Source organism: Pholcus phalangioides, unplaced genomic scaffold, assembly GCF_987345545.1.
Source record: "Pholcus phalangioides strain wild (caught in Gottingen) unplaced genomic scaffold, Ppha-v1.0 ptg000013l_1, whole genome shotgun sequence".
Lineage (NCBI taxonomy): Eukaryota > Metazoa > Arthropoda > Arachnida > Araneae > Pholcidae > Pholcus > Pholcus phalangioides.
In genome coordinates this window covers 35,537,827-35,552,602 of record NW_028301606.1, presented here as the reverse complement: position 1 = coordinate 35,552,602, position 14,776 = coordinate 35,537,827, and the positions used below count along the sequence as shown (strand labels likewise).

General features: G+C 31.8%; 1 protein-coding gene across 2 annotated transcripts in view; it reads left to right on the top strand.

The window, feature by feature from the left end:
• LOC149078994 (cell adhesion molecule Dscam1-like) overlaps positions 1–10,665 on the top strand; it is a 260,024-nt gene extending 249,359 nt beyond the window's left edge. The window contains exons 24-25 of one of the 2 annotated variants that reach the window (XM_089241240.1): positions 2,889–2,978; positions 9,986–10,665. In XM_089241240.1, coding sequence (XP_089097366.1) covers positions 2,889–2,978; positions 9,986–10,032 — 137 coding nt within the window. In that variant the 3' untranslated portion in view covers positions 10,033–10,665. Of the gene's footprint in view, positions 1–2,888; positions 2,979–9,982 lie in introns of both variants that reach the window. The other variant, XM_089241239.1, reaches the window with a different exon arrangement.
• Positions 10,666–14,776: the final 4,111 nt, after the last annotated feature.

Below are 14,776 nucleotides of genomic sequence, written 5' to 3'. Positions count from 1 at the left end.
ATTTCGTGAAAAACTAAAAAATATAGTAGTTTGGATATTTTTTGGATTTTTATGAAATATTTCCTCAAGTAATGCAGAGTACAAGTGTTTCCTCAAGTGTGGCAGATGGCAGCACTACACATAACAAGCATTACAGAGAAACAACAAAACTTCACGTCAGGTTTCACTTCACGTACACGCATATTCCCGCATGTACCGATTCGTTGGGGGGTTCCGCGGGGGGGGGGGGTGTGTGGGCGGGGTGAATGTGTGGTGTAGTAGTAGTAGGTAGGGCCTCCAAAAAATGGCTCGGGATCCATGATGTTCTTAAGTCAGCCACCTCGTTGGACAATTTGCCTGTTGTGGCGTTGTATTTGTATTTGTATAGTAAAAAAAAACCAGTTTCGTACCTCGTACTGTTCATTTCCAAAGTATTAATTGGTTTAAAATCAACAATCAATTTATTTTCAGAATCATACCAGATAATTTTATTTTTATTTAATAGTTGGCAGCAAGTATTATAACGGAAAGTTTATTTCAAGCAATATTCTCTTATCTATACAACAATTTTTATCGGTACGGGAAAGCGAATAGAATTCGAACTCATTCATCAATGTTCGAGACAACATAATTTATTATTCTGACAACGTTTTTTTTATGTAAGTTCAGGAGTAATTTTAAAATTTAAGAAACGAATGTGTTTTAAAAATATTCTGTTTTTTATATGCTTGCGTCGCTTCAACTTTTTATATACCCCGGGCATGTTGGTCAACAGATTTGCTCAGCCCTGGATCCAGTGATAAATCGCTAAAACATTGTGGTTTCATATATTTGATATCTCGATAAATATTACATTTAAAAATAGAATTTTTTGCAAATGACTTTCCAGAGTGAAGTTTACATTTCAATAAATGCAAGTTTTAGCACAAGGGGCATATATAAAATGTTAATTTCTTGATTTGTTATGTACACGACCTCTCAAACAAATTTTCAGGTTTCAAGTAACTGCACGTCATTCGCAAACTATTTGTAGTTGAAAGTGTTTCTAAAGTCAACGGTTGCAGAGATATCTCTAGTGAAAACAATTTAGGACAGCTTGTATAAAACTAAACACTTAAATAAACTACATGGAGTGGAAGTGATTTTAAAATTACGTTCATGGACATTTGCTCTTCCATATGCATGTAGAAAATATCACTGATGATAATGATTTAATAATAGATGCTTTACACACGAAGTGTATACCAGTTTATTTGATATTGATTTCTGAAACAAATGAAAAAGAATATCTACTGTTGAATTTATAAGAATAAATTATGATATAGAAGAATAAATTATGATTTATAAGAATAAATAACTTTATTATTTGTTTAACTCAACTTTCTTGCGAGGATTCTTTCTTTTGTGTAATTATAACGTTTGAATTAAAGGTTATAAGATTATATAAAAATATCTTCCCAATTTATGCTTATCCTATTTTGATAACTTCATGGGGGATCAAACGTGCTTGACGTTTTTTTAACAATAGTTTTTTTGTATAGTGGCTTTTCGACGTGGGTGTATTACTTTTGCTGTCCTAGAAATAAATAAATAACCTCACGCGAAGGCAGTAACTTAGCCTCTAGATTTTTCGAGCTTGTACATTCAATGAATCTTCATTACATATGGACAGACGCGTAAGTTTTGTGGTTGGAGTTGTTTTTATGTATTATTCTCGAGTGTCGTTTGATTATTATATCTCTGAAATCAACAGAAAATTGTACGTATGAACTTCGTATGTACTTTATACTAATACCCTTTCGACATTACTCAAGAAAACATTCGATTTCAGTTGAATGCGGTAAAATCAGTAGAAACAGTATTTACCTTAAAAGAAAAGAGGGTGACTAGTGATCTATTTGAGCGCGCAAGATTTCAAAACCAGTCGAGAAAGTCTGTAATTTATTTCTGTCTGACATTTTTTCGCTCAGTCTATGAACAAGTTGTGGGAAGTTTTCACAAAATCTTTAGAAACCACCAAGATAACTTCTAAGCAAGGCAGAGTGAAAAGTAGACAGCTTTTTTGAAGAAAGGTAGTGAAATGCGCTGTGTTGAGATGAACGAGGTTGGGAGTTGACCAGAAAGAAAAACATTCTTGATGAATTGGTTCAGAAATACATATGTGTATGTATGGTATTTGCAAGGGAATATCCTCGAAGTCATTCGTATAAAAATTCAGTTAACAAATAATTTTGATCGATCTCTAACTTTAGAATAAAACTTCGGGTTAACCACTGATCAACCACGACAAAGTCACTCACCTGCATTTTCCAAATATGGAACTTGCAGTTCATATGTAAATGCATGAAATGCAATTAAATATTGTTAATTGAACTTTTATATCATTATATATGAAGAATTCAACTAGTAATGTTGGCTTTGATTTTTTATGTTGTTTCATATGAAGAAAGAAAACATGACAAAACTATTAACATTTTGTAGTTTTTTTGCTTTCTTTTAAATAAAAGTACGTGTGGCGCGCGTATCAGGTATGGAAATACCTAAATATACGTTGTTAAATTAAACTAATAAATTTTTAAAGTGATTCCAAATGATTTCTCCCATATTATAAAACTTTCCAACTTCATTTTATAATTCTGCATAATCACCGGTAAAAGTGGTAAATTTTGTGAAATTTATCTAACTTAACGAGACGAGTTGTAAATATGCATAACACTCAAGGATCATGCATAATTAACGATATGGATCACTTTTACCAAACATATATATATATATATACAGTATTAAACTTATACAATCATTGCGATGCTAGACGAATTAAAAAAATTGAATTTAAGATTGGACAAACGCTTTGTATATTTTGAAATTCAAAATATTTTTTATTAATTTGTTTACTCTATCCCATGAAGGTCTCATGCTTGATTCCCAAAAACAAAATTCCAAATCGTCAGCCATGATAGTTAGGATGAAAGATGGAGAATCAGAACTGCTATCTCCTGGTATGTATTACTAATAAATCAGGTGTAGAAAATCCGTGAGTTTTTGTAAAAAAAATTAACAGATTGTTCAAGCAGAAAATATTTTGCATATTGCATGAAATAATTTGGAAAAGTTCATTTATCAGGTGTCCTTAAGACACGTGTCAATATCATCGATTATAACTTAAGCACGGGTGGTATTTCTGACACTTGCAGGCCACACACACACACGTAAATTGCAGCGCTTTACTTGCTTTTGACAAGTGTTTTGGCTGTAAATATCAAATTTACTTTCCTTTGACAACTTTTGTGGCTGTAGTTGACAACTTTAGTCGTCTTTGACAATTTTTTGGCTGTAATCGAGGCAGCTTTGCTTGCCTTTGTAATTTTTTCGGATATAAATTATAACTTTATTCACCTTCGACAAATGTTTCGGTGGTAAATATCAACTTTACTTGCCTTGGCGAATTTCTTCAGCTGTAAGTTACAACTTTACTCTTGTTTCGCAATGTTTTTGGTTGTAAATGGCAACTCTAATTGTCTTTCACAATTTGATCGGCTGTACATTACAACTTTACTTTGACAACTTTTTTCTGGCAATATCCCGTGTTTTTACGAGGAAGATATAATGAGCCCAGATATTCACCGTGTTGTACATATGGATACTTTTCCACCGAAAAAATTTTCGCGAGTCGGATGGAACACCTTGGCGAACCGCATCTGGCCCGCGGGACGGAAGTTATGCTACCCTAAATTACAGAGTAGAGAAAATGAAAACATTCTTTTTCCCGTCATTACATTATGCTAATGAACTCAATACACATATTTATTATTATTTTTCTAATGCACTATTCAGAATAAAAAAAAAATCGATAAAAAAATCCATTCGTCTCCGATGAATAGGAAATTGCTGAAAGTATTAATGGAAAAACTATTATTAATAAAAAAATATCCTATGTATCCGATTATACGATTAAAAATGGAAATTCGGGATAGATTAGTAGCACTTATCGACCATGGATTTAAGAGAAAAAATGCATAATTCAATCACCAGCTGCAAGAGAAAGAATTTGAAAACACGTAGTAAAAGTAAAAAGAATGGTAAATGGAAATCGATAATGGTTCCGATCAAATAAACATGTTGATATTTTATGTTCCGTTTTCACAGTTGTTGATTGATGACAAGCTAATTGAAACTTGATGTTACATGCCATTTATCAGATATTCATATTTTAGTATGGAGGACAGTTTGTATTTTGGTCCTGTCTGTGTTTTTATCCTCTCTTTCATAAAATATCCGAAATGTTTGCATTTTCTAAAATATCGATATAAATCGATTTCAATTTATAGCCAAAAAAAAAAAAAAATCAGTTTTATCGTAATTTTATAACGTAGTATGACACATAAAGCAAACCGAGAAGCTGTAATTTTGCTTTTTTTAGCGTGGCAATACCTTGGAATTGGCGATTTGTCGCAAGTGGCGATTTTGATTTGATGTGTGCATTCAGCGATGTGTGTGTTGGATGTCCTCGTTCACAGTATCAATTAATAAGGTTAGCGATGGACGTCTGTACGATCGATTCGAAGATAGAGCCAGGCTGCGTTTTACCTGTTTACCCCGTCTCTTTCACTGAGAGGCTGATGCGCTAAACCTGCTGGTTTAGAGATTTTTATAGACATGTGTACGTTTGTCTCAGCCCCATTTTTCAACTTCAAATCGATGTAATACCCGAGACTATGTAAGATTTTGACAACACTAGTTGCGGGTAGAACTCATCTTGACTCGGAACGCATATTGGGTGTATTAAGCGAAGGTATTACAGACCTGGCCTACCTCTCAAAACTAGCTTTATAAAGATTTTGTAATGATCAATAACGAATGTTTCATTATGCAACGTATATTTTTATTTCAAAATAATACATGAAACCGATAATTTAAGAGAAATCGATCCAAATATAAACTTCTGTATTACTTTATAACTTCGCTAATCATCGTTTACGCAGTCGAATGCTATAACAACTTCAAAATCAGACACAACACTAGATACTCACTCAAACTGTTAGGTATACCGTACACACTTTGTTAAGACTGCAATCACGCTGGGCTGGAAGAGATCTTAGCAACGAGATAATTCCGGTAACACAGTTCTGGCGTTTCATTCATGATCGTCGTTTATGATGATATTGAAGAATAGCCGTTGATTAGTGTACACGAGACGATGTCTTATAATGACTTTAAAAAATACGAAAAGGTGTTTCCGGAATGGTTGTGAAAAAAAATTTCAGTTAAGTTAGTTATTCAATTTTTTGGACTGCTCCAATACAAGCGTCAAAATCGATGCATTATTTACATACAAATTCTAACGAACAAGCTGAAAGTAGAGATTTTGTATTCTACTGATGTTTGCAGAATTAAATCAAAATTATGCAAATTTTTCTGACTAGTTTATTCGTATTTCAATATGTATCTTGATAGATCACCTTGAATATTTGCACCGTGGAATTTTTGGTTGATTTAATTCAGATTTTCTACTCCTTTAAGAAACCCCACTTTAATGAAAATCGAATTTAAAGTAAAACCAGCGAACCCTGGATCTTCACTCACGAACTAGTATTCCATCTTGTTTTCATTCTTCGTGAATGCTATTCACAATGAACTGCAGAAGTTTTGAGAACTCTTTTCTCTAGCGCGAGAGGGAACATTCTTAAGCAAACACGCGCAATCAAAATGCTTTCAGAGAGTTTGAATCGAGAATTTCCTATTTGTAATTGAAAGTTTTCTCTTAGAAGCAAAGACATACAAAAATATATGTCGGGAATACATGTACTTCATTTAGAAATACTGACGGATGCGATTGAACTCAAATAACTCACTCCAATACGTATAGGACATCGACAACTAATTTCGATCACGAACGATCTTCGATTTATCTCAAAATCCTTTTCAATGTTAGTCCCTATTTCTGTGAAACTTTTATCTCTAAGAACTATAATTGATTGAGTTTAGCTTATATATAGCAATGTAAGATCTAGAGACTACATTAGCATGAGATAGATGCTACGTTGCATGTGCACACATAAGATCAATAGATCCATGTTTGAACAAGAAATTTTGCGAACATTCAATAGAAAGGAAAAATTACATTCTTTTTATTCTAGTATTTTAAAAGTAATAAAGTAATACTTATGTTTAATATAATATTATTTTATTACTTCTGTGAATATTTATTTTCTCTGAATTTATTGAACACTTCAAAATTGAATGCACAATTTTTTTTTCCAGCTTATAATTTTTTCATAGTTACTGACAAATATATACAAAGACTTGGGAAAAATATTAAAAAAATCTATTTCAAATTCTACTGTTTATACAAAGTCTCAAAGAGGACGTAAAATCACATATAAAATAAATTGTATTGACGTTATATTACTTTCCAAATATATGACTACCTTCTTTGTAATTCAAAACATAGTAAAAAAGAAATTCGGGTTGCAAACTCCTAGGTAAAAAAGAAAGAAATGCAAAAAACCACATTCTAACTTATTAGCGGAAAAAAAAGCCACACATGCTCCGCAAGAAACAAAGAGTTGTTATAAATCGAGACACCTACCAAAACAGTCAAAATATAAAATGCAAAGAATATGACCTCACCTTATGTGCAAAGGCGTTTCTGAATCATTAAACTGGCTGCAGCAATGAACGTTTAAAGGACTCTTTGCCCATATGCAAAGCTACGCATTTAAGAGCTAATTATCAGCTTAGGAGATTCCGCACGATAGAGTTGTCGTCTATGGGCATTATTTATTATCAATCGTTTCATCCACATTTGTGATGGAAACGGAGTCAACGATATCTTCCCGGTTATCCGTTGAAATTAGCTTATACTGAGTGTGAGTTAGGTTTACTAATAAACGGGGTGTGCGGGGAAATAACTGTCGGTCACGTCTTACAATCCATGAACTCGTCAAACTAACTGCAAACCAATGTGCTCGATCAATACGATGCGACTCAAATCCAACATTCTCTTAAAATACTCTGGCTTCCAAAAGTTAAGTACGCGACGGCTTACATAACTTGAATCTTGCCCCTCTAGAGTGGACGGTTAGTGAAACACAAACATGTTGTACTCGGGCGTACATTCACTTCATGTAGAGACTTCGGCGCATAATAATGGCAGATATTGTCATACCCAGTGATGCTGCAGACATGTATGTAACAGCTGTGGAGGTAGCTCGTCGATTTCGCTTGGCTACTACAGCAATATACTGAGGTGGGGTAACCCTTATTGGATCAGGCACAGGTCTCCAGACAACTGTTTGATTTCTTTCGAATTGTTTTCATAATCGATATATAGATATACCAACCAGGAGGAATCAACGAGCGATTTCCACCAACATCCCCAGTAGATAAGATCGTACCCCAGATAATCTTATCTATAGGGGGTGTTGCCTCTACCGACTGTTACTTGCATGGTTACAGCGTCTCTTGGTAAGACAATATCTGCCTGCATTGTGAGCCAAAGGATCCAAATGAAAGGACTGTACGCACGATTACCACGTGTTTGTGTTAACCGTCCAATCCAGAGGGATACGATTAAAGTGGTGTTGTTATGTTATATAATAGATGAAGGACGTGGACCTCTTGTGCTAAGAAAATAAAAGCCATGACACCACTACTCTATAGAATAGTCAGTATTCAACATATGATAATGAAAAAAAATGTTTTCTCACTCAAGTTGAATGGAATGTCTTCAAGGACCTCCTAGGGTTCCATGGGCATATTTAAGAATCCCTATTCTACATAAACATGAACAATATTCGACAGTGAGCGTCATTTGAATATTGTACCCTACTGTAATAGTTTACAACGACTTTTTCTGTTTGTTATTATGCCTTTCTTTAAGAAAAATAAAAATGGACCATTAAAACATATTTAAACTAAATTTATATATTATGAATGAAATACCGTATCAAAATAACTTATTCCATTTCGAAAAGAACAAACTTATTCGAAGGAAAACATCGATGACACTGTAAAGGGAGAAACTTTAAATTAATTCAAACAAAATGATATGCATCTTTTCATAAACGCATAAAAGGATTAAGAAAATTCTCAATATACACACGTATAATATGAATAGAGCCGTCGGTGAGCCAATATTTCGATCGTCTACGACCACCAGATACAGTAAAGTTAACCTAAATTAAATGTAAACTTCTCAAGGAACAGTAAGTAAGTTAAGTAAATGCAGTTGGATGCGAAAGTAATTAAGATTTTACCTCATCAATATTCATGCATTCCGCTGCAGTGGATTTGATACCCCCGCAACACCACTCTTCTCTTTCTCGCTCACCTCTCTCTTTCTATGTAAACTACTCAGGATATTTCAACATTCTGAGAAAATCGACGGTATTCTGCACTCATTCTCTTACATCTACAAACAAGAGGGAAAAATCTCCCTTTTAACATAATCTTCTTCGCATCGACGTTGCTACCAAAAATCATAGCTTATATTTTTTCTCTTAGCAATGCTAACCGAATATTAATTAGTTAGGAATATAGAGAAATAATATTTATAAAGTGCTAAGGTTTTTCAGAAATTATCATTAAATAACGCGTTGCCTTGCGTCATCTTAGATACATATACAGTGTGTTCTGTACGCAATAGACATTTCTTTGTTTTAAAGAAAATGAGCCAATGTTTTGTATTCAAATAAATTTTTTTGTTGTGTGATTCATGATAATTCGCAGTTATTATCCTAGTAATTAATGGTCATGAAAATGACAGATAAATATGAATGGTTGTTGATATATTTTTAAACTAATGTATTCTTATCTAATGCTTCTTAGAAGCCATAACATTTGTGAATCCTGGGTTTTATCAATGGAAATAGTAAAAATATATATAGTCAATGCTGATAAATAAAAGTATATTCATATACATGTACATAGGCAGTGCGGGGATTATGGAATAGTTGGATAGTATTGAATACCAGGTTTACTACATCATTAGGCTTGGCCTCCGAGTGGAACGTGTTAAACTAATTTAAAGTGCATCCCATGATACTTCGCAGTTATTGTCGCTAAATTACTCGAACAATGGGTTTTTTTCTCATTCCTCGATAAATGACAACAAAATGAAAAAAAACATTAATAACAGTCTACAGTATTATAAATTATCAGTGATCGGCAATTATATTTTAGTAGGGGGATGCTTGAATATAAAAATTGGAGGTCTTTGTCGCAACACAGCTCTCTATTTTAGAGCCGGGCCCCCTGACTGAAGGGTCATCAGCTTTCTTTATACGGGTGTTTGGTTAGCAGGGCGTACACCATTTTACTGGTGAACCGTCGATCCTAGAGGCATTAATTAGAAAAAGTATCCAAATAACGTGTAGTATTCAGATATCACATTCGTGTCGCAAAGGGGTTTTATAGTTATCGAAATAAAAAAAATAACTTTTCATACAGTTCCCGTATGCTCAAAAATCAAATAAAAGTTGTTTTGTCTCTCCTGATGCCAAAAAAAAAAAAAAAAAAAAAAATATTCCACGTTTCTAAGTACAATGTTCACCGCGACATTCTAATTCGAAAAACGGAACAGAGTTGGAGAAAAACCGCAATGCGAATGTGGGTAAACCGTTAGTTTTACGATTTTTTTTTGAGGACGTACTTTCACAAAAGTAACCCGTTCAGCAAAGTGTGCAGACGCATTATCAGGAGTTTAATAACATGATAATGCCATAAAAGACGATCGGGATTTTAAAAAGTAACCCATTTCGCGGAGTGACGTGTTATCTGGGATACGCGCTAACGGAGTTTGACTGCAGATAACTATTGGTATGCAAATCATTTGTATAATGTACAGAAGTTTTGGCAGTGCTATGGAAAGACGATGAATACATAAAATTTCTTTAAAAAGAACGTAGTATTTATTTCCTTATCCTGCTATCTGATGATATTGTGCTTGATGTATTTCGAATTTTCTGTATCGGTAGCTAAGAAGGTTTTTCTTTTTATCCAGTAGATTGCTCCAAGAGGCCAGATGATACGAGGCAACCAAGAAATACATAATTTTAATATATTCCTTCCCCCCACTTATAAAATATTTCCATCATACTAGTCAGAGGAGTGAAAAAATAAAACGAGCTATATGGTGCATTAAAGCTGCTTTTTTTTGTACGTGCCAAAACATTGAGCACATGAACCTGATTGATTCTCTGAACACTCCGTTGAGCTTAACTTTCTATTCGGAGATGGAAATGTGCTTTCTTCAGAGAAGACAGCTTATTCTAAGAAAGTAAATACACATGATTTGTGTAGTTGGACATTTTTGCTACGATGTGCGTCACTGATCGTGAATACCGAGAAAGTAATCGGAAAAATTGGAAAGGACATCACCTCTAATCAAGAGAAAATTGACAACTTCATTAATTGGGAAATACTTTTCCCCCATTGGATCATGAAAAGAAAGAGGCTATCAAATACTTGACATGGTAGAATTATCAGGTATTATTTACTGTTATCGATGTAGCTAAGACTATTATTGACAGATGTTGTTTTTTTTTGGTATTTTATATAAATATCCTGTTCACTTCTAAAATGATATATTGATTTTGTTCATGAAGTATTTTCACGACTGTAATTCCGATTTGAATATTCCTACATGGATTCAACAAAAAATATGTTATGAAGAGAGAACTGTACATGAATTCAAGATATAATTTTTCACTGAAACTGTTGTAGTTTCTCTGTTCTGTTTCTGTTCTTAATTTTATTTTTTTTTCGAAATTGGAATTTAGTATACTAAAAATATATCCTTAATAATAACTCTTCATATACATTTATATCATAGTGAATTTCTCATAACCTCATGAAAACAATAAGGTTTTCTTCACTGATTTTTCAATAACTGTCATAAACTTGATACTTTATGAATTTCTACTTTTCTCGTAAAAAAGAAAATAATTTGTGAGATTAGAACACATATATTCGCTCAGCTATTGACCTACATGGAGCATTACTTTGATGGATCAATTTATCCTTCTTTGCATTGGGATAAGTGAAATTGTAAGAATTATTAACTTAATAATTCTTAAAATGTTTTGGGTATTGTCTGTAAGAATTATTTAGAATATTTTGGAAAAAAGTGATTGATATAAGTTTATAATTAAGCATAAAATTGCGGAATCCATTTTATTGCTATTATTGCTCATGTGTATTTAACAAACTTAAAGAAATCAATCGCAGTAATGAAGTCTGTCAGTGTTCTACAACAGTGAATTGAAGTATAATTTGTTTTCTCTTCCGCTTTTATACTAAGCGATATCACGTGTGTGATCCATGCTATAGTGAAATGTTTATTTAGTAGGTACATGATAGCTCTGATGTGAACAGGTAACCGATGATTTACTCGATGATATGCATTTGCATCACACAGAAAAATTGTATCAATTATTTATAATCAGTATTTTAAGAGCTTAGTGAGATACGTTAAAGTTATCCATACTTCTAGAAGAAAATTTAAGCAGCTTTTGAACCAGCTAATAAACCAGTATATCTCATGTATTACTAACAAGAAAAATATAGAGTACCAGAAAATTTTAGATCAAACTCGATTTTCCAAGGAAGATTTATACTAATTGAAAAATTTGAAATTAAAGAGCTCGAAATTCATATCACTGATTACATATTAAATTTAAAATATTTCTGGAACAGCCCCGAGATAATCCTAGTTTATAGGAACCGGGACCAACTTGGAAAAACTCAAAGTAGGTTCAAGTAAATCTCGTGAGCATGGGTATGAGTAGGAAAAATTAAATCCTCAATAGTTCGGATTTATTTTTAAGGAAAATCAATTGTAATCCAAATCTTCAAAAAATTAGAAAAAAAATTTGATTATATCATTTTTTATTATCACTATTCTCATTATTATAAATGAATGAGTAAAAACTAAGAGATTATAGAATTTCAGAAACACATGAATCATAATTCATATCATATAATTTGAAATCAGACTTAGAAAGTATTAACTATGCTAACGTATGAGAATTATGCCTTATTTACAAATAGTATAAAGGAAATCAATATTAATATCAATGGAAAAATGTTTTCCCTTCCAAATCGTGCCTGCAATAATGAAGAGAAGATTATCAGATTGTGTGTTTATCATAAGACTTAACTCTTTTTTCGAAAAGATTTAACACCGAAGTTTATTAAATAACTTTATTCGAGAAAACGTAAAACACTGCCAACAAGGAAATACTGTCTTTTTTTGTTATTAAACAGTTGTATATTTAAAAATTTGCTTAGTGAACAATGGTGATACATAATGCAAGTACAGTTATGAAATAATTATAATAATCACAATAATTTCGAATTACAGGGTTGTATCTGAAATCATGAGAGAAATTTTAAAAATTAGAAGATGATAGAGGGTGACTCTCTCTTGTTTTTTTAGATGAAATGTGGGACTGATTTTTCTCTTACGTAAGCAGTGTCTTATACTAAAGATTTTCTCGTGTGAAGGATATTAAAAAGTGTGAAAGTCTATTTCGAGTGCACTGTATTTGTTCGAATAAAGTTCCTTGTGTGTTAATTTGTTAATTTAGTGAAAGCTTCATCATGCCTTGAAATTTGTTTCATGGGTTGCTATGCATGAAACTAAAATAAAGGAAATGATGATATACAAGATATATAAAATGAAACTTTGCCAATTACAAGCATTTACACTTTTTTGAGAAACACAATTGAATGTTTTGAAGTATTTTAAATATCATTCTTGGGAATGTTCACGAATGAGGTATAATTTTAAGTATTTTTTTATCATGCATAGATATTGGATAGTTCCATGTGGATAATCATAATCACAAAAATGAAATGCTGATAAAATTATAAATAACTATAATGAAATAATGGATATATTGATATTATATAATAACAATTAAGTATAATGCACTGCAATGAAAATATGAGGAAAAGAAATGAAGGGTATATATATATATATACACAATCTAATCAATAGAAACCAATAAAAAGGAACAAAACATTTATTAGAACTCACCGACCTATTACAAACTTCTGAAACATCGTTCAGAACTCAACTGGATTAACTGGACAACAACTAAAACTGGATTCACATTGTTGGGAAATTTACCTGTTGTTGTTTACAATTATTAATGGTATAATGACGCATGTGGGAGCATAGGCAAATGCCCAAAATCGGACTTCACAATATATTTTGAACCTAAAAAAGGAAATATCCACAGAAGAAGGAATACTTGATTTAAATGAAGATTCACAATGATGTCTTCATGATAAGTAAACGAAGGTGCATTAATAATATGAGTAACGTAACGTTTATACATAAGTTTTGCCAAACACATGACCGCAGTAATTCATAGAGTATACCGATAACAGAAGTTATTACCAGAAATTCTGCACAAATGTGATCTTCTGCAAACATGTGTATTCATACTTCTCTGTTAGAACATACCTTAGGTATCAATTGGGGGAGAAAGTAAAATTTCCAACAACCGAACATGAAAAAAATAATAATAACAAAAAGAAATGATCAGAATTTCGAATCAAATGTATCTAATATATTATCAACATAATATATATTATTTAAAAAATAATTTATATAAAAAAACCACGTTAAGGGAAAACGGATTTACTCGCAGTATTTGCAATTACGTGTATAAAATGTATCATAATAAAGAGAAATATGAAAAAAATTGCGTCTGTGATTAAAATCTAAAAAAAAGTGTTTTAAATTATTACTATTTACTTGCGATGAGTTATTTTCTACTAAAGATATCATTTTATGATATAATTATCGATTCTGAATTTGTTATGTTTGTTTCTTTATGTACATATATGAAAAAAAAAAATTCCTATTGATTGTTTCAATGAAGTGATATGTTAGGACTAGTCATTTGTGTGATATGCGTCTTTCAAAACATGAACTTCCATCATTTCATTTTGATGTACAGTATACACATACACTCACATTATATATATACAAAAAAAAAAAAAAATATATATATAATATATTCCGATCTCTGTTTTTTAGCCATTTTTGTAAATATAAAAAGTTTTTTCTTCCAATATATTAGTGATTGTATTTTATCAAAACGAAAAAAAAATCAACAAAATGTAGATAAATGTTGCTTCTTGATGCGGTATTTATTCGATCTTTTTTGTTTCTTTTTTCTTATATACAAATCAAATGTACCGAAATGTAAATCCAAAAAAATTAAATACACTTCAAATGTGTATATCTCTCATTCGAGATTATTCTATCTCATATTCCTTTCCTGATCATTGAAAATTTTAGCCTTCCTATTTGCCTTTAAGGGAAAAAAAAAGATTTTGAAATGTTTTAAGAATATAAACATGTACGAAAATTATGAGGAATATTAAGAAAAAAAAGACTGAACTATCATGTATGCGTTCTCAAAATGAGATATGGAATCATATTGAGTTTCATGGAGAACTGGAAATAATAATAAAAAATGTTTTCTTTGAAAATATGTTGTTGAATATCACTATATGAAATATGTTTTTGTGAATATCGCATTTATATTTTATTGGTATCGATTTACTATTTCAGGGAAATTCTGGGATTCTATTTATATGTATTAATGGCGATCAGATTTTGAGTATATATTTCATTGAAGGTAAACTCTATTGAGAGTACTAAATTCTCTCTCATGTTTCCATATCCAAACTACACTAATTTACTTGAAAATCAACGTGATTGCATTCTCCTTGTCGAATGAAAAACCTCAAAGAGATTAGTTGTATATGTAGGATA